This window comes from Mus caroli, chromosome 11 (assembly GCF_900094665.2).
Source record: "Mus caroli chromosome 11, CAROLI_EIJ_v1.1, whole genome shotgun sequence".
Lineage (NCBI taxonomy): Eukaryota > Metazoa > Chordata > Mammalia > Rodentia > Muridae > Mus > Mus caroli.
The window spans coordinates 17,507,337-17,530,588 of NC_034580.1; the positions used below are offsets into that span (position 1 = coordinate 17,507,337).

A 23,252-nucleotide genomic window follows, 5' to 3' on the forward strand; every position below is an offset into this window, starting at 1 on the left:
AAAAAAAAAAAAAAAAGATACAAAGTCCAAAAGTTAAAAGCATCAATATTATAATTAGAAATTAAAGTTGTCTGTAGGGATGTCCCAGATATTCAATTCAGCTTCTAATTGACAAAGATCAAACTCAAAGTCTGGCCACCAGGTATATAGGGGTGGCTACATACATCTTATATATTTAGACCAAACAAAATTTTCTTATACTTTCTAGCTGTAATTTCAAGAGAAAAAGCACCTTGTCACTTGCTGAACCCAATAAACACAATTGCAGAGATTTTTCTAGGGAAACACAGCTATCAGCTTACTTGCCATAGAACTTGAGAAGCTGCTGGCTCCTTTAAGAGCAGCTTTTCAGCTCCTGGCAGGGATTCCTCAGCTGTGCTTAATTCTCAGCTACAGTGCAGGGTAACTTATCAGTTTCTGCTGTGCAAATTGAGACTGCCTTTTAACCAAGTCAAACTAAATCAAGGGGTGGATAGCCAGTAGAGAAAGTTTTAACCTTTTTTCTTTCTTTTCAACATGAACCATAGAACAACAATCATTCAAACAACAAAACAAAAACATACATAAATTGACATATGTAGATAGATTGGTGTGCCAAGGACAGACAATAGACAGGGAAGAGAACTTGAACCTAAACTAAGAATACCTCCAGTAGGAGCCAGAGAGGAAGCAGGACATCTTCAAATTTCCTCTTTTCCCTAGCAGAGTTCTAAAATAGCTTATATCTATTTTCCTTATCTTTTGATAAAATGTCCTGGACAGGGGACAACTGATTTTCTGAGATCTATTTTCTCTCTTTCTCTCTCTTTCTCATGTTTACCATTCCTACTTCTGGAAACCATGCACAGCATACGTATACTTGAGCTAAGAATTATTCTAACATTTATTTTATTTTAAACCCTGCTCCTCTCACCTGATGCAGCTCTTGGCTGCAGACAAACGCCTATTTAGAATTCCTCTGACCCTTCGTGTTGTCACCCCTAGGTGAATTCAGCATCTGTTCAACACCTATTCAACCTAGCCTGTATCCCCTTATTGCACCTCCTGCAACAACAGCCTCCAAAAAATAAAATTTATACCTAGCACTAGCATTAATGCTGTTTGTTGCTTACCATCATGCAGGGTATTGTTATTTTTCTTCTGTTTTTTGTGGAGCTCCACCCAAAATGCTCCATTGAGTGTTTCTCAGTGGATCTCCCACTTTCAGGCCCCATGTTGGGCACCACCTGTAGCTGTCCAGCAGCCAGAATTAACTGGGTTACCTGAAAAGGGGGCTGGAAATGAAAAGGGTGGGGCACAAGAGCAGGATGAAGCCAAGACAAAAGTTTCTGATCAAGGCTCAAAGTTGAATAGTCACCACTGTGTTTATATAGGGAGAGGCCACAGACCCATCCTTTGTTTCAGCTGGATTTCAACTATGGCAAGCACTTAATGTTTATTAAGCCTGCTCAAGGCTTGGGGAAGGGCATACCATATTCAGTAGTTCTCTGAAAAGTTCGAGAACCACATTAAATATATCTGATTTTAGGCTTACCCTTGAAAACACATACAAACTAAATAAAGTTTGTCATTGTAAATGAATTACATTTAAATTTAGCCTGTCCACAGGCATAGTTCTGAGAACATTAAATAATTTTATTCTTTATGAGGTGACCATTAACATACATGTCTTAATCATCCTTAACAGTTTATAATAAATTAATAACTTTGATAAGCTTAGGATTTGCATTTTTATCTCTGATAGATTTAGCCTTTAAAAAACAACAATGTTTTAATTGAAGCTCTCTTAGTATAAGAATAAAACTCTAAGTCATAACTAAAGTCCATAGGGGGACTGACATCTTTACTTTCTGGCCTTTTCATAGTGCACCATTGCAGAATGTCACAATTTCTTGTATGACTCAGTTTATTAAAATAGTTAAAGTTAGCAAAGTTAGCAAAGCCACGGTGGCTAAACATACATGCTTAAGTCAGTCTCTGTTAACTTGAATAGACCTCTGGTAAGGAGAGGTTCTATAGGCTCTTTGCCAGAATGTTTAGGTCTTGCTGCACACTAGATATGAATATCCCAGTTTCTGGTGTTTAGTATTTGGTGCTCATAACTGTGGCCCTAACTCTTTAGCTCTTTATTTATTTTTTTAGATTATATATTAATAAAGACCTTATAAGACATTTTCATAAACTTAAAATGTCTCACATACTTATAAATTTAAATATTTTAAAAGCTGTTCCTTTAAAAAAATCTAATTTAAAGTTTCTGTAAAAATTCAAATTTTCCTCTTAAAAATGTTTAAATTTTCTCAATAGTGGGTGGGCATCAAAAATATTAAAAAAATAAAATAAGTACTGTTTCTTACTTTAGGAGGGAAGAAACAGGACACAACCATTGTGGGAACTAAAAGGGATCAGTGGAAGAGGGGGGAAGGGAGGAAAACCTGCATCCAGCCAGAGTTCCTGTGCTCTGGGCAGGTGGATGTGGGAGGGATGCTGGACGTTTTCTACGCGGCCGCGGGTGGGCATCAAAGCCACTGACCCCACTAGATGGGGGGTAGACAAGGGGCAGCCCCTGAAACCAAGGGACCCCAGGGCGACACCCTGTAGCCTCGGGGGTTACAGGAGAGAGGGCTTAAGGGAGAGAGGTTCCCACACAGGTGAGAGTCTGCACAGCGGGCCTTGATGAACAGAGACAGTCTATGATTTTAGAGCTTTATTATAGAAAGGCAAGGGGAAAGAGAAAAGGTAAAAGAGGGAGAGACCGGCTATGGCCAAGAGGAGAGAAGGGGGAGAGAGAAAGAGAGAAGAAAGGCTAGAGAGTAATAGGGAGAGAGAGAGGAAGAGAGAGGAGAAAGGAGAGGAGAGAAGAGAGGAGAGTAAGGGGAGTAAGAACAAGAGAGCAAGAGAGAGCAAGAGCAAGAAATTGTACAATCAATGAATTGTTCCATGTGTAGTACAATTTGAGGGTAATAACATCAGTTTTGAACAGCAATTATTTAATCTAGATAGACATTATGTTTACCTCATATCATGTAACTTTCCCCAAGTCCATCAGCTACTTGGCTTTGGCAAGAGAGTTCATCTGTAGCTGGAAGACTGCTTTCTGTGGTTCAGTGCATGTCTCGGGAGTCTTCAGTCAGATGAGGTTTTTGGAGGAAGGCAGCTTTGTTGTCTGTAGGTCTCAGGAGATGGCACTGGCTCGGGTGGATCTGTGGCAGTAGGTACTATGTGGAGACAGACCTGTAGAGTAATTGTAACAGAAGAGCAAAACACCAGTAAAGTATGTCTGCATAGGGTGGATAGCAAAAGTTATGCCTGCAATGGTTTGCTTAGAAGCACATCATGGTCCGTTTATGGCTGAGGAAGAAAATATCATGTTAATTGTGTATCTGGGGTAGGCAGATAACAGTTTGTCTCTAAAAGGAAACTGGTTGGTAAGGATTGGATGATTTTTGAACCATAAAGGAAATTTTAAATAAGTTGAAAAAAAAATTTTGGACATATATCATGAATACTAGAGAGAAAATAAAAACTTAAATAAAGAAGCAAGAAAATTTTGGGTTGAAAAGCATGACTTAGGTGTTCCTGTAGGGGGAGCATAGCTTCTGGTGCAGTTTTCACGGGCTTAGCTGGAGGTGGGGGGAGGGGTACATTGTACCCTGCAGTTAACTTCCCCCTTTGTTTTTTCTAGAAAAGCAGAAGGTGAAAGTTTAACATATAGGGTTAAGTGAAAGGCTTTTTAGCTAAGGTGGCTGTCTGGCACGGTGGCACATCACCTCCACCCGCCCACGCAGCGCTTCTGCAGGCTGCCTTGTTTGCCGGCCCACCACCTCATTTGAGCCGGCCCACCCGCCAACCTTTCTTTGTCTCCTGTGCTCAGGTCAGGGCCTGGGTCCATTGGTCGCTCACATGCAGGACTATGGCAGGGAGGGAGGGACAGAGCTCAGAGCACCACTGCCATTTGAGGAGGCAGAGAGTTTAGAGCAGGTGCTGCCGCTGTGTGTGTGTCACTGATCAAAGCCAAGGGGCTGCAGAGCCTGAGAGTGAGAGACAGGAAGAGCTGGGAGGAAGCTGGCCAGGAATACTGTGGGGGGAGGGGGAAGGGGGAGAGACAGAGAGAGAGAGAGAGAGAGAGAGAGAGAGAGAGAGAGAGAGAGANAGAGAGAGAGAGAGAGAGAGAGAGAGAGAGAGAGAGAGAGAGAGACAGAGAGACAGAGAGACAGAGAGACACACAGAGAGACAGAGACAGGCCTAGCTTTGAACTAGATTACTCACAGTCTTGGGAAACTTGGGAGATCTCATGTAGGTCTCTGTCTTCTTTAGCTGGTTCTGTCTCACATGGATGGTGTAACCATCATCTGCTACCATCTGTGGGAACTAAGAAGGGGAACTGGGAAGGAGGGAAAAGGGAGGATAGCCCATGTCTGGCCAGAGTTCCTCCTATGCTCTGGGCAGGTGGACGAGGGAGGGCTGCCAGACGCTTTCCACTCGACCCCGGGTGGGCATCTAAGCCACTGACCCCATTTGATGGGGGCGGACAAGGGGCAGCCACTGACCGGGGGCCCTGGAACGACACCCTGTAGCCCCAGGGTTATGAGAGAGAGGGCCGAGGGAGCAGTAACTTCGACAGGAGCCAGTTTCAGGAGACATTAGAGAACTCTTTCAGTCTCATGTAGGTGAATTATCACCACCGGGTCCCAGGGTTCAACATTAGCTCGACTGGAGACCAGACTGTCTGTGCCTAGCCCAATGCCCCACAAACCGTAATTTAGACAGGGCAAAATCAAATGGTACAAACAACATAATGCTCACTGTCTGAGAATTGCTCACAAAGAGGTTAGGATCATCTTCTGGGCTCTGCCCATGGTAGTGCATACCTTCTGTCTTCTAGGCCCCATCTGGCTTTATTTTATTGTTGGTGTTGTTTCTGTTGGCCATTACATGGCACCGGGATCTCTAAAAGGGCTGGGGTCCCTCTCCTGGGTAACCCTGTTACATATTGCCACCCCTTCATGCCTTTCAAGCCTGGGTGACTCTTACATTATAAAGTTTGATTGACAGCACGAGGCACATCTTGTATATACACACATGTAGGTACATACAGCTTTAATACGTTATTAAACAAGCATTATTTTAAAATCCTATCTTTCATATAAACCTTGTTTTTATGATTTAGTATTCAGGACAGGAATTATCATACAAAAATCCATCCTAATCCAAAATAAACTTGAGACGTGTTGTTGCCTCTTTGGTTGGTTTATACCATGTGACCACCTTTAATCAAGCTGTTGGTGAAGTCACATGGCATCCACTCTCTCCAATAGTACCAAAGCCAGCCACATGGATGCCTCCATACTGATGAGGGATAGCAGCTAAGATGTCCCTCATGTTGCTTATATCCCAATATGCCACCTGGTTCCTTAAAGATAACCTATGTGTAGATTTTTAATGATCAATTTCCAGTGTTAAGAGTTTTACATTAACATTTTTTTGTTACAGATTTTTAAACCATACCCAATAAACTTACACAGATCTGGAGATATATAGAATGTTCACGTTATAGTCTTACAAATCTTGAGATAAGGTTTATATCTTAGCAGAAATTTTAGGCAGTTAAATGTAACCAGTAGTCTATATCTTGGGGGGATGTTTTGCTTTGCTCTCTTTTTCACTGCCACAAAACCAGTTGGCCTGCCTGACACAGGAAGTTGGGAGTTAAATAAGCATGCTTGGGTGTGGAGGAGGGAGAACTATAACCCAACTCAGCCAGTTTTTCAGTAAAGTAGAACAGCATAAAACAACTTTAATATTATTCACACCCCAAAGTCATTTTAATCCCTGTTAACCCAGTGACCAGTAAGTTCAGAGATAAACTCTGAGCCCTAACCATCAAAGCAGCCATGGCAAGCAGCATCAGCTGTGGTGGCTGACAGCTGGCAGGTGGCAGTGGCAGAGATAGTCAGAAGAAAACCAATGAACCCAAAGCATAGAAAGCTCACATACTCAAAGGAGACCAGTCAGAAACAAAACATTGTGTCTGCCGTCATTCATGCATTCAACTGAGCCTGACCCATTTCTGTCTCAGCTCTCATGTTTGCAACAAAACTTATGAGTACACCAGAAAGCACAGACCCAACTACACCCAAAACAGACAAATTTCCAAACAGCCAGAGCCAGGTGGGCAGATGATGACTCACTTTTTGCCCTGGACTGGAAAGTATTGGGTCTTCCTGAACCCCTCCATGTCACTGATTGTGATACCAAAGAACAAAACCAGATGTCACAGAAAATTACAGTGACTTACCAGGGGAGAACTCTGTAGATCAGTAGTTCTCAACGTTCCTAATGCTGTGACCCTTTAATGCAGTTCCTCATGTTGTGGTGACCCCCAGCCATATAATTATTTTCATTGTTACTTCATGAGTGTAATTTTGCTATTGTCATGAATTCATTTAAATATCTGGTATACAGGATGTCTTTTTGTTGTTACAAATTGAACATGATTAAAGCAAAATGATTAGTCATAAAAACAATGAAATTATATATTGCAAAATATTTCTTTCTAATTACAAACAAATCAGATTTAATCTTGAAGGATGGTGTAGCATGGGTGACAGTCTTAATATAACCACAGACAAATTTGTTGTGGATGATGATCTTCATTGTGTGCTGGGAAAGAATTTCTGATCTGGTGTGGAAGAAGCAATCCCAACCTTCCCATTGCCTTGGCTTTTTATGCATACTGTCGACAATAGCAATAGTGAGGAATACCCAAAATTACAATTCACAGACCGTATGAAGCCCAAGAAGAAGAAAGACCAAAGTGTGGATGCTTCAGTGCTACTTAGAAGGGGGACAAAATACTCACAGGAGGAAATATGGGGACAGCGTGTGGAGCAGAAATTGAAGGAAAGGCCAGAGACTGCTCCACCTGGGTACCCATCCCATATATAGTCATCAAACTGGACACTATTGTGGATGCTGGGAAATGCTTACTGACTGGAGCCTTATATATGGCTGTCTCTTGAGAGGCTCTGCCAGAACCTGACAAATACAGAGGCGGATGTTCGCAGCCAACTATTGGACTGAGTGTGGGGGTCCCCGATGGAGGAGTTAGAGAAGGGACTGAAGGAGCTGAGGGGGTTTGGAGTCCCATGGGGGGAGGAACAGTGTTAACCAGCCAGACCCCTTGGAGCTCCCGGGGACTGGACCACCAACCAAAAAATACATATGGAGTTACCCATGGCTCTGGCCACATATGTGGCAGAGAATGGCTTTGTTGGGCATCAGTGGGAGGAGAGGCCTTTGGGCTGAGGGTGTCTGATACCCCAGTGTAGGGAAATGTAGGGTGAGAAGACAGTAGTGGGTGGGGAGGCAGTAGGAGGGGAGATGTGATAGGAGGTTTCTAGGGGGGAGACCTGGAAGGGGAGAACATTTGAAATAGAAATCAAGAAAATATCCAATTAAAAAAAAAAAAAGAGGAAAAATGAAAACAATCAGCAAGCCATATAAGCAGGGAAGCAGGGAAGTGTCAATCATCAGGCTCCGAATGAATGAATTTGCCCTTCAGTTCAGACAGTACATTGTGCCCTGTCAGCTAAGCAACTGAGATCATAAATACTTTCTGTCACAGGAGCTAGAGGTATCTTGGGGACACTTTATAATACAGAGGAATTCACTTGTTACAGAAGAAAAGTTTGCCTGGATAGGTAGCTGGCTCTTCAAGCTATTTAGAATGTATTCTTTTAAATATATTCAGAGTATTTGTATCGGTTGTACAGATAAGAGCTGTAGCCCATTCCAGTGGCAGGTACCATGGAAGAAGTAACAAACAATAGGAATATATTGTACACAACTTTACATGTTTAGAAGTCAACTTAGGGGGCTGCCGTTTGACCTAGGAAGGACCTACTTCCTGGTTCACAGACAGCCTGAAATTTTGTTGTGTGTCTTTTCATATAGAAGGGGTTTGGGAGTTCTTTGGGAGTATCTTCTATAACCCTATAATACTGTTTATGAGTACTGCTCTCATGGTTATCCAGCCACCCCAAAGCCACTGCTTCCCAATATTATCACCTTGGACACTAGGAGTCCAATGTATGAATTTAGTAGAATATTAAATATTTAGGTTGTAGAGATAATTTAGTGGTTAACAGCACTGGCTGCTCTTCCAAAGGATCTGAGTTCAATTCCCCATAACCACAGCTCACAACTGTCTATAACTTCAGTTCCAGGGGATCTGGCTGGCACCCTCACACACACATACAAGCAGACAGAATACCAATGTACATAAAATTTTTAAAAAGTAAGTAAAATCATTAAAAAATAAAATTGGAAAAGACTAATTAAAAAAAGAATATAAATATTCAGTTTGTTACAATAAAAGTGAAAATTTAATGTAACAGGACAAATAATTGTCAACAAAAATGAACAATAAAGAATTCTGTTCTATTCCTATTTTATTTATGTTTGAATTGGGAACCAATGTTAACTTTCACTAAATACTCTTCTATGCCTATTCAAATGCTATGATTTGCTATATAATATTAAGTATATTTATGGAAAAAATATATCCTGATTACACATTCTCCTTCCTCTTCTCCTCCCACTGCCCCCATCCTCTACCCTCCCCCCCCTCCAATCTGGTCTCCTTCCTTTCTGTCTCTCATTAGAAAACAAACAGGCTTCTATAGGATGAGATAAACCAAAGAGGAGGAAAAGAGACCAAGAGAAGGCACAAAAAATGACTTACTCATTCATATGCCCAGGAATCCTATAACAATACTAAACTGGAAGCCATAAAATCTGTTCAGAGGACCTAGTGAGTGCCGAGCCATGCAGTCCTTGTGCACGATGTTCCAGTCTCTGTGAGTTCATATGAGTTTTGGTCATATTGATTCAGAGGGCCTTTTTTTCTTGGCGTCCTCCATCCCCTCTGGTTTTCTTTCTGTCTCCCTTTCTGCAGTGTTATCTGAGCTCCAAGGAGGGATTTGATAGAGATATCTCATTTAGGGTTGAGTGTTCTAAGGTCTCTTACTCTCTGCATAATGCCTGGATGTGGGCCTCTGTATTTCTTCTCATCTGTTCTAGGATGAAGCTTCTTTGATGATGGCTAAGCAGGGCACAGATCTTTGAGTATAGCAGAAGGTCATTAGGAGTCATTTTATTTCTACATAAAGCTTTTCTTTAAAATAATAGTATTTGGTTTTATCCTAGGTCCCTTTGCAATCTAGTCTCAGGTTCTCAGTCATCCAAACAGTGTCAGGTATGGGTTCCATCCCATGGAACAGGCTTTAAGTCAACTCAGATATTGGTTGGTTGCTCCCACAAGAGTTGTGCCAGCATTGCACTATTGTGCCTTTCAGGTACACCATTGTTGATCAAAGAGTTTGTGGCTGGGTTGGTGTTTCTGTTTTGGTAGTGTACTTTTTGTAGAGTACCTTCCTGTTCAAAGATTGTAGAGTGTAATGAGAAAGGTTTTATGTTGTTATCAGCTGGACTTCTCCATGATCTGTGAATTGTGTATGTGTAGCCTTCAGCAATGATATCTTCCTGTCAGTTTGTGGACAGCGACCAATAGACTTGACAACAGCATGAGTTGTTTTGGATTCCCGTGAGACCCTTTTGACTAACAACGCAATTAGATATAACATATTCCCAGGACTGGGAGGTTCATGTGGTGACAAGAAGCAGCCAGTTGGGGCTCTATCTCCCCCATTATTTGTTGATTTATTTAATTAATTACCTTTTTAAATCTATCTATCTATCTATCTATCTATCTATCTATCTATCTGAGCTTCTACTGTACTAGGTTTCCATACTATTCCTCAAATGCCCCATAATTTTAGGTATCTATCTCTGTACCCTCCCTTTACCCTACCTCTTGATCCCTTCCAGTGCCCCCACTTAATAACTATTCTATTTCCCTTTCCTGACAATATTTGCCTCAGTTTGTGTTTTATTTATATATTTCCACTTTGAGTTCTTGAGCTGTTTTATTTATTTTTTCCACTGTTTGTATTTTTATAGAGGGTTCCCCTCTTAATTGTTTATTGTCATTTTCATGTGAGTTTGGATGTATATCAAAGTATCTGCATGCCCTCTCCCTATCTTCATTTGGATATGTTGCCAAGTCACTTAGAGCTAGTTTTTCTACCAAAGGAAACCAAGCATATGATATTTCTTTAATTCTGATTTAACATTGGCAGTAAGGTATTGTTGAGTTAATAGCAAGTTCTGGTTAAAACCTTCACTATAATAAACATACACATTATTGTAAGATATGTACATTTTTAAAAAACTTAAATGTAAACAGTTGTCATAAGAACTTGGGAGATATAATGAATTTATATACATTATATGGTTTGTTTTCTTTGAAGAAATAGCAGGTTCTGAAAATGGGTATATGGTTTCTGTTTCTTTAGTGACTGAGATCATGTTACCATCCAGGAGTAACTTTCTGCCTACTTCTCCCCTCCTGGACATGGCTTTGTTTTGTTTGCTATACTGTGATGGAATTGCATGTTGTTCTCCTTACACCCTCCCTCACTAAGGTAGGTCTTCTTCAAGGACAGGTACCTGAGAGTTTTCATATCTTGAGTTAGGTGCCTACCAAGGTGGCTTAGCTGTTGGTATTTAGTAGACTAATCAACTATGTGTTAGACTAAACTGTAAGTAATTAAAAGATGAAGCGATACCCATAAAACTGATAACTTTTTGTTTCTCCTTACCTGCTACTGAAGTCAGACTCATAACTTTATGGCTATTGAATACAACCGAGGGAAACTGACATGCACTGAGTGGTTGTCAGTTGCCACAGAGTTCCAAAGATGTTCACTGTTTCCGCTTTGGAAATGGTATGGAGTATGGGTTCTAAAGCATAGGATGTTTTTATTGATCATTGTTGGGGTTTTAGGTCAAAACATGATCATAATAGTTTCCTAACTTCATTAGGAAATTCTTAGCATTTGTAAGCCCTGATGATGTATGCCTGTGTTAAATCTGTTAAGGTGAAATTGATCTCTTCTAGGGAACATTGTGGTTATTCATAGGCATTCATTTCAGTAAGAAAAGACTGTTCTTTTCTAAGTTATCTAATTTAGTTCCCTATTCAACTCATGAAACAAAATACTAAAAGTTTTATTTAAGTAAGAATTCTGTGACAAACCATTAGTAAAAACAATCAACCAATTAGGGAAGAAACAGAAGAAAGATCCAGGCGTAATATTAAAAGATTCACTGCAGAATTCTTAAGAGAATTTAGGGTTTGTTTGCATTTCCTTAAGAAATCGTCACAGAGACTGATGGGCCAGCAAGTTAATGAGAGCTGCTACCAAACAAGGGTAGTTAAAGATAAGAAAACTTTTTTGATGTAATAATTTAATTTACCAGTTAGGTGTGAAATAATTATAATTTACATTGGAGCTTTTAAGAAATATTTCGACTCTTTGAGAATTTCATATCATATATTTTGATCATATTCACCATCCCTCAACTTCTCCCAGATTCATCTCCACCTTCTGTCTCAGCTAATAGAACCCAAATTGTGTTATGCAAGTGTTCTTGAGCAGGGGGTGCCCTTGGAGAGTGCCATCCATGTACTTAAGGAGAACTGACCAGCCTTTCTCTCTTAGCAACGGTCACATGCCAATTCTATTTTATTTGTAGTCCATCTGTGATATTTGCTGTGCAAATAATAGTGAAAATTCTCAGTGCCTAAAAATACCAGTTCTAATCACATAATTCAATTACATTATTTATAAACAAGCTAGTTAAAACCGTCTGTAAATAGAGACATACTTTACTTTCTCCAGGCGCTTTCTAAGAAAAATAAAAGTAGGTAGAGAATCCTGTTTTCCATTTCCTATATATTTTAAATTTAATTCTTTGAGAATTTCATACATGTAATACAATGTATTTTGGTTATATCCACCTTTCTACATACCACCTTTAACTGCTCTCTGATCACCTTCACATCCCCTCCTGACTCCATGTTTCTTATTATTATTGCTACGCAAAGTTAGTGCATGACATTCAGAGGGAGTTGGAGTAGAAGGAATACCACACAGGGAACTGTGGAGAGGACTTCCGGTCCGATGGCTCCTAGCAAGCTGATGGATCTTTGCTCCCTCCTCTACTGTTTTTGTTCGTGCATTAAGGGGTTTAGGGTATAATTACATATACAAGAAGATTCTTGGGAAAAAGTCCCATTCCATGGAAAAATGTTTTTATACACACTGCACGCACGCACGCACACGCCCACACAGCAAGTAGTTTCAGAGGTTTAGCTCCTGTGAGGGTTGAATAAAATAATGGTTATAAAGTGCACTCAGCAGTATCTGCAAATGCTACCCACCCTTGGCCCCAGTGTATTAGCAGAGTTCTTTATCTTCCAAGTCTGACAGGAGCCACAGGAAAAAAGTTTTAAAGTTTGTGTGTGTGTGTGAAGCGAAAGATTTCAAAGTATACAACTATCAAGTTGCATGAGCTACCCCCCTTTTTATAAGAAGCGCATCTTTCAACAGCTACTAAGGTTTGTGTTTTAGAGGAGGGGTTGGCCATCTGTCATCGAAGTGTTGACAAGTGAAACTGACAAGGTTGAGTTGGTGCAGCTGCGGGGCACTTCAGTACTTCCCAGTGTCTCTCCTATTTGTAGAGAAAGGCTTTCTGTATTTCTTTCATTTTTTTCTCACTTTGATTTATATACTTTTTAAAACAGTAATTCTGAATTGACAAATTACTTCAGTATTTAAGCGTTGGTTTAGATAAGAGCTTTCAGTGTTCTCTTGTCTTTAACTGAGCCTTAAGAACTATTTCTGAATTTTAATTTATTTTCTCTTCAAAGCCACATTCTCTCTATGTATTCAAGTATAATGTAAAATTATATTTATAGTTATAATTTAGAATGAATTACCATTATCATATAACAAACATTTCTATTTTGTCTTTTTATTGTTGTGATTAAAGTACAGCCTTGAAAACCACTAGTAAGTCCTTACTTTTGAAGTTGAGAAAGGTGGGTACGGGAGTTGGCTGCTGGTGGGAGGTTATTGTTCTTCCCTTGCTGCCATTTGCTTATGCAAGCATCCTTTTTGTCTTCCAAACATGCCCAAAGTAAACTTTACCGATAATTTTGCAAGGTCATGGAAAAGAAGCACTTGAGCTAGAATAATAGAAAACTGTGTGTAGCAAAATATTTAAAATGAGCACCAGCAAACAAGATGTTTGTATTAATAGGAGCCCAGAAAATGGCTGTGCAAAGGTCAGCACTGATCTTTAAATATTAGTGAAATTTAATTTGGTGCATGTAATGAGTAGAAAGAAGAGAAGGCAGGCTTCAGCGAAGAAGCCATTGATAAATTGTCTAAATGTCAAAACTGCTTACCATGTGGAAAATGTTAAATTGACAAGATATATTTAACTAAGTGAATTAAACAGTTTGAAGAATGCTCTAGAGAAATATTTTCCAAATTTAAGTACAACAGGAGACTTAGAAAGTTTTTTTTTTTTTTTTTTTTTTTAATTTGGCCACAGTTTATTTCATGGAAGTAAATGGAGTCCTTCTTTTCCTTCAAGGAATAGAGTTTCCTTTGCTCTCTTTCAGTAAGACTGGTGTACGGATTTCTGAGCACTTAGAAAGGGATCACTGTCTGCTTCATCCAGAAATAGCAAATGACCTGCTCTTGCAGCAGTAAAGAAACCATCCCTGGCTGGGGGCCTGATCTTTTTGGCACTTTGCAGGCTATTAGCTGAATGGAGTTCAGAGAGCTGGGTCATGACCAATTCTTTAAAAGAGAAACTGTATTTTCTCATTGTCTTCATGTATAAGGCTTATAAAACTTAAGTGATAATTATCTCCAATGTTTGTAATGTCATTAGTATACGATGGGAAAAAGAATGTTGGGCATAAGATAGGAATGGGCAATTCTTGGAGGAAACGGAGTTATTTGAAATATGTGAAACTATGCTTGATCATATTAATGAATAAGAAAATAAAACCTACAAGTAAAAGAATATATATATATTTTTCACTTATCAGATTGAAACAGTGTACAACTTTGACAGTGCTTCAAAGTGTTAAGGATGGGGGTGGGGAGAGGAAGTCCTGAGTTGAGTGACAGTTTTATATGATACAATCATTATGGATGGAACCACAGCATAAAGTGTTAGTATGTCTTTTCATGGTACGATTATTTGCAAGGCACATGTTAGAAACGTGTTGCTGTTTAGTAAGGGAATGGTGAAGTCAGTTATGATCACGTTCAATGGAACATGAGTATCCTTTCTGGGCTGATCAGTGAAAAGCAGCAAAATAGATGTACAGTAAAACATTGGTTTACAAAGCCCTAAAACAAGTCAGGCATGAGTGTGCACATGTGAGTGCACCAAGGGATTCTGAAAGGACACACGGCACTGCATGCTATGCTCAGGCTCCTTTCAGAGTGGGAGGAGCTTCTTGTTTACAGGTGGTGCTTGCTTTTAGAACACAATGAATACTGGAGGTGGTCGTTTCAGGTTCCATCTCCCCACTGTTGGGCATTTCTGCTAATGTCATCTCCATGGGCTTCTGGGAGCCTCCCACATTTCTGGGTCTTTCTAGTGGCTAACACCTACCTCCCTTTTCTCCTTTTCCCCTTCCCCCCCCCCTTCACTGCTGAATATTTCTATTCGTTTTTCCTGGCCCTCTAGGCTTCTCACCTGTCTCTTCTCATACCTGATCCTACCCCTCCTTTCCTCCTCCCCCTCCCACCCAGGCCCCTCCCTTTTTTGCCTCCTGTGATTATTTTGTTCCCCTTCTAAGTGGGATTGAAGCATGTACACTTGGGCCTTCCTTCTTGTTAAGCTTCATATGGTCTGTGAGCTGTATCATGGGTATTCTGAACTTTTTGGCTAATATCCATTTATCAGTGAGTTCATATCATGCATGTCCTTTTGGATCTGAGTTACTTCACTCAGGATGATATTTTCTTTTCTTTTACTCTTTTTTCTTTTTCTTTTTTTTCTTTTTCTTTTCCTTTTTCTTTTTCTTTTTCTCCCCTCCCCTAAGTGATTTTATTGCTTGTGCACACAATAGCATTTATGCCACTAGAACAGAGGCTGCGGTCTTCAGGTAGAACTGTTTCCAATTATCTGAAGAACTTCCAGATTGATTTCCAGAGTGGTTGTACAATCCCACCAGCAAGGGAGGAGCGTTCCTCTTTTTCCACATCCTCACCAGCATGTGCTGCTTGATCTTGAGTTTTGTTTTGTTTTTTAATCTTAGCCATTCTGATTAGTGTTAGGTGGAATCTCAGAATTGTTCCTGTCTAAAGGAAATGCAGGGACAAAAAATGCAGCAGAGACTGAATGAAAGGTCATCCAGAGGCCACCCCACCTTGAGATGCATCACATCCACAGACACCAAACCCCAATTCGATTACTGATGCCATGATGTGCTTGCAGACAGGAGCCCGCATGGCTGTCCTCCAAGAGGCTCTACAAGCACCTGACTCAAACAGATGCAGATACTCATAGCCAACCATTGGACTGAGCCTGGGAACACCATGGAAGAGTTAGAGGAAAGACTGAAGGAGCTGAAGGGGTGACAATCCCATAGGAAGAACAACAGTATCAACTAGCCATTCTCCTCAGAGCTCCCAGGGACTAAGCCCCCAACCAAAGAGCTTGTATGGGCTGATCCAAGGTTCCCTGCTACATATGTAGCAGAGGACTGCCTTGTCTCTGCCTTGTCAGTGGGAGGGGATGCACTTGGTCCTGTGGAGGCTTGTTGCCCCAGAGAAGGGGGATTCTAGAAGGGTAAAGTGGGAATGTGTAGGTGCGTGAGAGAGCACACTCTTAGAGGCAAAGGGGAGGAGATATGGGGTAGGGAGCTCATGAAGGGGGGTACCTTGGAAAGGGGACAACATTTGAAGTGTAAATAAATAAAATAATTAATTTTAAAAAGAAGAAAGAGGAAAGAAAATTATTTTCCTTTCAATATTTTATGAGCCAGAGAAAGGAATTTTGAAGGGTACTTAAACTCAGAAAATACTACATTGGCCTTTTTGGTCACTTGTACACCTATATCAGCCCTGCTTTAAGACAACTTCTCATGTAAAATTATGTGCATTTATTGGATAGAAGTTGGAGGAAAAATGCTTAACAATAGCACATAAAGAGCCATTATTCAGAGCTGTTTTGAGCTATGATACCAGGCAGTTTAAGAAAAAGTTCACAGTGTAACATGCATCAAATAATTGCTACTGTTTACTTTAATGATCTGTGAAGTTACATGTTTATGTAAACATAATATAGGAGTTAAGATGATGACATTGTTGACAGAGTCTGACCATGAGGAATCAATGATATAAAAATAAGAGAATGGCACTGAGTTTTCTGTTTCTTATCACACGTGTACACACACACACACACACACACACACACACACACACATTCACAATTGTGAGCTGCCATGTGGGTTCTGGGTCCTTTGGAAGAGCATCCACTTGGCCATTGCACCAGCTCTCCAGCCCCTCCCCAAACAGGACTTACTCAGATAATGTAGGCTGTGTCAGTTGACAGTGAAACTAATTAGGTAAGAAGTGTTTCTAGTACTGTTTGATCTACTTTTATATTGCTTCTACCATTCAAGTACTTAATAATGTGTACTAAATTTAAAGTTTCAGAGATAAAAGCGTTGGCGATTTTGCACCTCTGTGCATCCATGGGGAGGCCAGAAGACAACCTTAAGAGCTGTCCATCTTGTTTTATGAGACAAGGTTGACCTGGGGCACAACAATTACAATACAGTGTTTGGTCAGGAAGCCTCAGAGATCTGCCTGTCTTTCCTTCCCCAGTTCTTGGATTATAATCATGTGTCAGCATGTCAGAAGTTTTACATGGGTTCTGGGGATTGAACTCAGATTCTCATGCTTGTAGGGTAAACATTTCACTAATTGAGCTTTCATCTCCTTAGCCCCAAGTATTTATTACCTTTTGACCCTTTTGGGATACTTGGAGTAGGAGCTCATTATTAAGCAAATATGCCTTTGCCATTTAAGTCTAAAATGAGCCTTCCAAAAAGATCTGGAAATTTATATGCTATCCTGATTTTATGTAACTTTGACAGAGCACTGGTTGAAATAGCTTGAAGGAGGAAGGATTTATTTGGCTTACAACTTCAGGAGATATAAGCCCACTGTGGCAGGAAAAGCATGGTAGTGAGGCAGCCCCATCCATAACTCTGGGAGTGCAGGTTGTTCACATTCTGGTAGATTAGGAAGTAAAGAGCTCCTGACAAGAATTGGAGGCAGGTACAACTTTAAAGTTCTCCTACTGCGGTCTGTTCACCAGCTAGGCCTCAAAGCTTCATAACTTCCTTTAAAAAGGTCCACTTGTTGAGGAACATCTGTTTTACAGCACACGAGTCTGTGAGAGATAGTCTGCATTCAGTGCATGCTAAAGGACAACAGTTTTAACACAGGAAGTATCTAGATACACCTTAAATAATAATTTGAAACATTAGAGGGGAATATCACCAAGGCAGGTAGTTTATCACTTGATAACTGCTGCTTGAATAAAATTAAAGGATAAAATCCTCACATTATAGGTAGCTAGTTATGTAATGCTCATTTATAATGCTCAGCCCTTCTCATCTTCAAAGCATTGTACAACACTAATTAATGCTTACAACATCCTTGCAAATGTAGGTCAATATCATTATCCCTGTTTGTGCATGTGGGGAAATTGAGGCAGAGAGGCTAAATGATTTGGGTGAATTTATCATAGTAGGATTAGAATAAAGGCATGTTTGGCCCAGGGCCCAGAAATCAGAACAGTGGAACCACACCCTTTTGTAGCAGGCTTAATTCTGTGCCCTTGATAAAACATGATTTCCTATTAAATCATATTGAGATCATCTCTGCATTCAAATTCAAAGCTAGCAAGTTTGATCACAATATAACTCCCCGCACATGCCTTACTTTCATAGCATTCCTGACTCACTATTAATTAAATTATTTTTTCCATGATTATCTTGTAAAATAATCCCAATATTTATCTCCATGTTTTTCATCTGGAATTTCACTCAGTGACCTTCACTTTGCAGTTCGTAAATTTTAAGTGGTGCTTATAATTCTGGGTTTGTGTTTTTTTTTTTTTTTTCCCTAGCTGGTCAGACATGCTATGTAGATGGTTCTCTCTCAGTCTCCCATTGTTTCCAGAATTCCACTATTTTTTTTAAACATGGGCAAATCTCACTCCTCTTAGACTCCCCTTTGCTGTGGTATTTTAGTTCAGCTCTTTCTTGTGAGATAAGGTAAGCCAATAGGAACTGGTCTGGGTAAGGGGTTTCTGGGAAGCGAGTGTGGCTAAGAATAGTATGCATGAGTCCTTTGCTGTGGTAAAGCGTGTGGTCACAACCTAAGTTCATGCTGATGGGAGAGCTAAAGGGTAACAAGACACCAAGTAGCAAGGGCAGTGGTTAGGAAAACTAAGTGTGTGGACTTAGTGGTTGAACCAGTTACTACAGTGGTCGATGATGGTTCTGGGCCCATTTACAGAGCTTGAGATGAGGAGGCAAGCCTGCTCCCCTGGGCTTTGTGGAAGCATAACATCTTGGCAGCCATCTGCTTTTTGTCACTTCCATAATTATGAGTGCCCAGGGCCTGTTATCTTTCTGCAAGATCCCTTCCTTCCTTCCTTCCTTCCTTCCTTCCTTCCTTCCTTCCTTCCTTCCTTCCTTCCTTCCTTCCCTCCCTCCCTCCCTCCCACCTTCCCTCCCTCCTTCCTTCATCCTCTCCTTCCTTGCTTTCCTCCTTCCCTCTCTCCATCTCTCTCTCTTACATTCCAGCTACTACCACTCCAATTCAAGTGCTTGCTGCTTGCTACTTCAGTTGTCTTTCTAACAGGCCCCTCATGTATCCACACATCCTCCTCTCTTCTTGTTTGCCATCTCTCCAGGTAATATTGCAATGATTATAACCTGAAACATTTCATTATTTTACTATTTAGCCACTGTTTAGTAAGCATAAGTCCAAATTCTGAAATTTGACATTCAAAGACATCCTTTGTTTAGCCTGATTTATCTGTGCTACCTGCTCACTAAATCAAGAGTGTAAGAATAAATGTAATTAAGCCTGCATTTTTCTAATTCTTTATGTGTTCTGCTCCTTCATTATTTTTAACCTGTATTTCCCTCATGCACCAGTCCTCTACCAGTCCTCAAATACTTTATATGATTATTTCTTTAGCTGGGTCTGATGGTGTATACTTTTGATCCCAGCACTCAGGAGGCAGAAGCAGGTAGAACATTGTGAGTTTGAGCTCAGTCTGTCTGCATAGAAAGTTCAAGGACCAGAGCAGGATGGCTACATAGTGAAACCTAGTTTCTAAAATAATTAATAATAATTATTATTATTAATAATAATAATAAAGAGCAATAATAACTTCTTTACCAAACGATTCCATCTACTTGGCATCTGGATCGTTTTGTTTATTTTGCTAAAGTGGCATATATTGCAGATTTAATATTCCACAGTGGTTTTGTGTGCTATGGCAGATTAAATACTGTTTGATAATTGAGACGCTGTATCTGAGATAAGTGCTCTTTATGGTCAGTTATTTAGATGCAATTAGTCTCTGTGATCTCAAATGAGCAGTGCTCCTTAGTAGTCCAGTGCACTAAATTAGCCCAAGTTTGAGGTCTTATTATTTTGAGACTCCCCTGCCCTTTTGCATAAACTTTGCTTGTTTTGTTCAGTGTTGAAAGTTTTTGGAAAAAAATCGTGGTAATATGTCTATGATCAGATATGTTCATGAATACACCTAACAAGTGTTTAATGATACTCTGTGCTAATAATATTAGAGAAGTAATTATATGGTAACACACTGAATTTTATGTAATCGAAAAATAATTATGATTGTAACAATGCAGCGAACCAGTGTTTTATGTAAATTTCTACTATTAAGTTATCGTTCTTTTTAAATATTTTCAATTAGATACCTCAAGGAAATATATGATAAGTAGCAAGTGTATGTTCCTGAGAAAGATCCCCTCAGGCCCCTGAAGTATTCAGCTACTATACATCCATTTTAAATGTCTCCTTGGCGCCATGGTGTCGTAGCACTGTTTTTTTCTTGCTTCATTATTTTTCTGCTATCATGTTTTACATTAGAGTTTTATTTGCCCTGAAGCTTTCTTTCCTCCTCAGAGCAGTCAAAATAGCTGGCTTCAGAAGACAGGTAACTGCAGAACTGCTTTGGCAGGAGACAAGTATTTTGCAATTTAGTAAGTGTAAGTAGTCTCTACGTCTCAAATATATATTCATTTTCCAAGAGAACATTCCTGGAAGCATGCTGCTAAGAGATTTCTATTCTGAATGTTATTGTGGATAGTAATAATTCTAATGTACCGAGATGGAGGCAAGTGATGGGAAACCTGCCTGCAGACACAGGAGCTCTGGAGGATGGAGTAGGAAGTTAAGAGGATTTTCTTACCTGCCTGTCCTCATGTACTCAATGTCCCTGCTCCCACCAGCTCTTCCTCAGATGAGCACCACCTTAAAGTTAAATCACACTGTCTATCTAGTCATGAAGACTAAATGTTTGAGTTACAAAATGGTCTTCTGCGACAACAGAAACGGACTGTATTGTATAATTGAAATAAACAGAGTACAATGTTAAAGATACTTAAAAATGAGTGAAAATTTAAATTATGGTTGTCATTTCTTCTGTTATTTTTGAGTCATTATTTTCAAGATCCTGTATTTTTTGCTTGACACAGCTAGTTTTGTTCTGGTCCTGGGTCCCCCTGAGAAACACACAAGGACACTAAGTGGACTAGAGTTTCTCAGCTTGGGGGCCCCCTGTTTGACTGTTCTTTCAATTCCTCCAAAATACAGAGTGCTTCTGAAATTCTTTTCTTTCCTACTTCAAAACAGCTATTTATGTACTAATATAATATTTGGATGGAACAAGCTCAGTCTTGATCACTTCCTCCAGGCAGATTTTTCATACCAGGAAATTACCAGCATTCTTTTTTCACTGGTGGCATTCCTGAGTAAGATGCAAGATGTTTTAAACGTGTTTAAAAAACCTGTATGGGTTTAAAGATGCCAAGGCTCTTGGAGGTTAAAGGAAGGTACTAATTTGGTCTCTTTCTTCCCTTCCCATCTAGTTATATTGGAGATTTTATTGAAGTCATTTTATTTACTTCATTTATTTACTCTTCAATTTTTTACAGTTTTCCTGGCATATCATTGAATTTCAAGGAAAAAAAAAAGGATGAATACCCACACATGGCTGTTACTCTCCCTCTCTCCTTTGATGCAAAGCCCCACTTAAGTGGGGGATTCACATGATTGTGCCGTGTGTTTATGAGGGAGTCTAATTGTGGCCTCCCTGATCATTTTCTCTTTATCTGCTTCACTTATATGTACTTCAGCTTCTTGCTGCATCCTTTCCCAAATGCTGTGGATCTCTCCTTGACTTATATCTGCTTTTTACTGGGCACAGATCCTCTTCTGTCTTGCATGGCGTACTTTTCTCTGAGTAAGGAGCCCTGTGGCTCCATGCTGCTTGCTTAGTCTGGACACCACATCTGCAGCAGCACATGTGCAGACCGTTAACCCTCACTACAGCCTGATATGATCCTGGGTGCTGAACTGGTGCTGTGGCCAGAGGTTGTACTGACTCTGCAAGTTGCCCTGTGGGAAATGCAAAGAATGAGCTGGTTTGCCCTTGACATCTTTGCTCTCTACAAAGCTCATGTTGTCTTTTCTCCCAATTCCATAATATTATTTTATGACTTCCAAATTTAAAAATATGTAACATATAGCATACATATGTTCATATATGCATATGTATGTATATATATATACACACATATATACATGTATATGTGTACACATATATATGTAATGCTCCAATATGTACTGCTACTAAGAATGTCTTCTACCCTCCATTTTGTTATCAGGAGAAAGCTGTGGCATGTTTATTTCTACTGAATTGACTTAAAACAGAATTCCAGGTATTGTTTCCTTTTAGTATGTAAGTAAAACGATAGTCTTTAATCTGTAAACTTTTGTCTTGTAATAGCTTATAGTCTTTATGCAACTAGGCAGATTAATCAGCCTTGCCTTTGCCCACATTTCTATAAATTATTGTTATTGGCATTTGAATAAACTCTAAAGTGAGGAAAAGGGGTTTTATTTTGTAATATAGTTTACAAGTTGGTGACAACTAATACTCAGTGTCAGAGGAGTATGTACCTGCTTCATCACATCCTTGTTCAACACAATGAAATGCCAGTCTGTTTGTGTGTGGTAATTCATATGTCCTCTCTTGTGTATGGTCTTCTTTATATAAGGATGCTTTTCCCTCATAAACCCCCTTTTCTGTTTAGTACTTACTCATTAAGTCGTCAGTATGCAGGAGACTTCAGCATCTGGTTACCACAGGGTAGATACTGAGATAAAGATATTGAGGGGTCCTTTGCTTCATTAACTGCCTTTGAAGATATTTTGATGCAAGAAGGAAATAAATTTAAGATCATGTCAAAAATTACTACAGCCTGCTTTCCTTCTTATCCCTTCTTTGCTTGTTTGCCCCCTCCCTCCCCACTCCCTGCCTGCCTGCCTCCCTCTCTGTGTGTATTGTGCATGGTGCTTGCATGCAAGTGTGTAGGTGTGTAGGCCTGTGCATAAGCCCAGGCAGGACCAAGAGGGCTCTTCTTTTCTCCTCTGATCTGGGACAGGGCTCTCAGTGAACCGGAAGCTCACCAGTTGGCCAGTGAGCTCTTGGAACCTACCTGTCTCCATTCCAATGCTAGGAGCACAGGCATGGACAACCATGCTGGTTTTGTTTGTGTGCTGGGGATTCACACTTATGTTTTCATGCTTGCAGCACTACACTGCGCTGCCAATGGAGTCACCTTCCTAGCTCTCTTTCCTACTCATTTCAATTTTATCATTGCTTACCTTTCCACCTATATCTACCGCTGACTTTTGGAGCACGCCATCCTTTTCATCAAACTACCATATACACTCCTGTGCTTCTTTTTTTTTTCTTCAATTTTTTTATTAGATATTTTCTTCATTTACATTTCAAATGCTATCCCAAAAGTCCCCTATACCCTTCCGTTGCCCAGCTCCCCTACCCACCCACTCCCACTTCCTGGCCCCGGTGTTCCCCTGTACTGGGGCATATAAAGTTTGCAAGACCAAGGGGCCTCTCTTCCCAATGATGGCCGACTAGGCCATCTTCTGCTACATATGCAGCTA

The 23,252-nt window shown here is 40.1% G+C and overlaps 1 protein-coding gene across 4 annotated transcripts in view; it reads left to right on the forward strand.

The window, feature by feature from the left end:
* Wdpcp (WD repeat containing planar cell polarity effector) overlaps positions 1-23,252 on the forward strand; it is a 333,990-nt gene that overhangs the window by 63,068 nt on the left and 247,670 nt on the right. Inside the window, exons 1-2 of one of the 4 annotated variants that reach the window (XM_021175453.2) lie at positions 20,220-20,266; positions 21,947-22,000. The exons of 1 other annotated variant lie outside the window; for it this stretch is intronic. Coding sequence is in view for 1 of the 3 variants with exons in the window: in XM_029483315.1 (XP_029339175.1) it covers positions 10,506-10,547 (42 nt within the window). In the remaining 2 variants the exon portion in view is untranslated. Of the gene's footprint in view, positions 1-10,418; positions 10,548-20,219; positions 20,267-21,946; positions 22,001-23,252 lie in introns of those variants that run through there. 2 more of the 4 variants (XM_029483315.1, XM_021175452.2) reach the window with 2 other exon arrangements.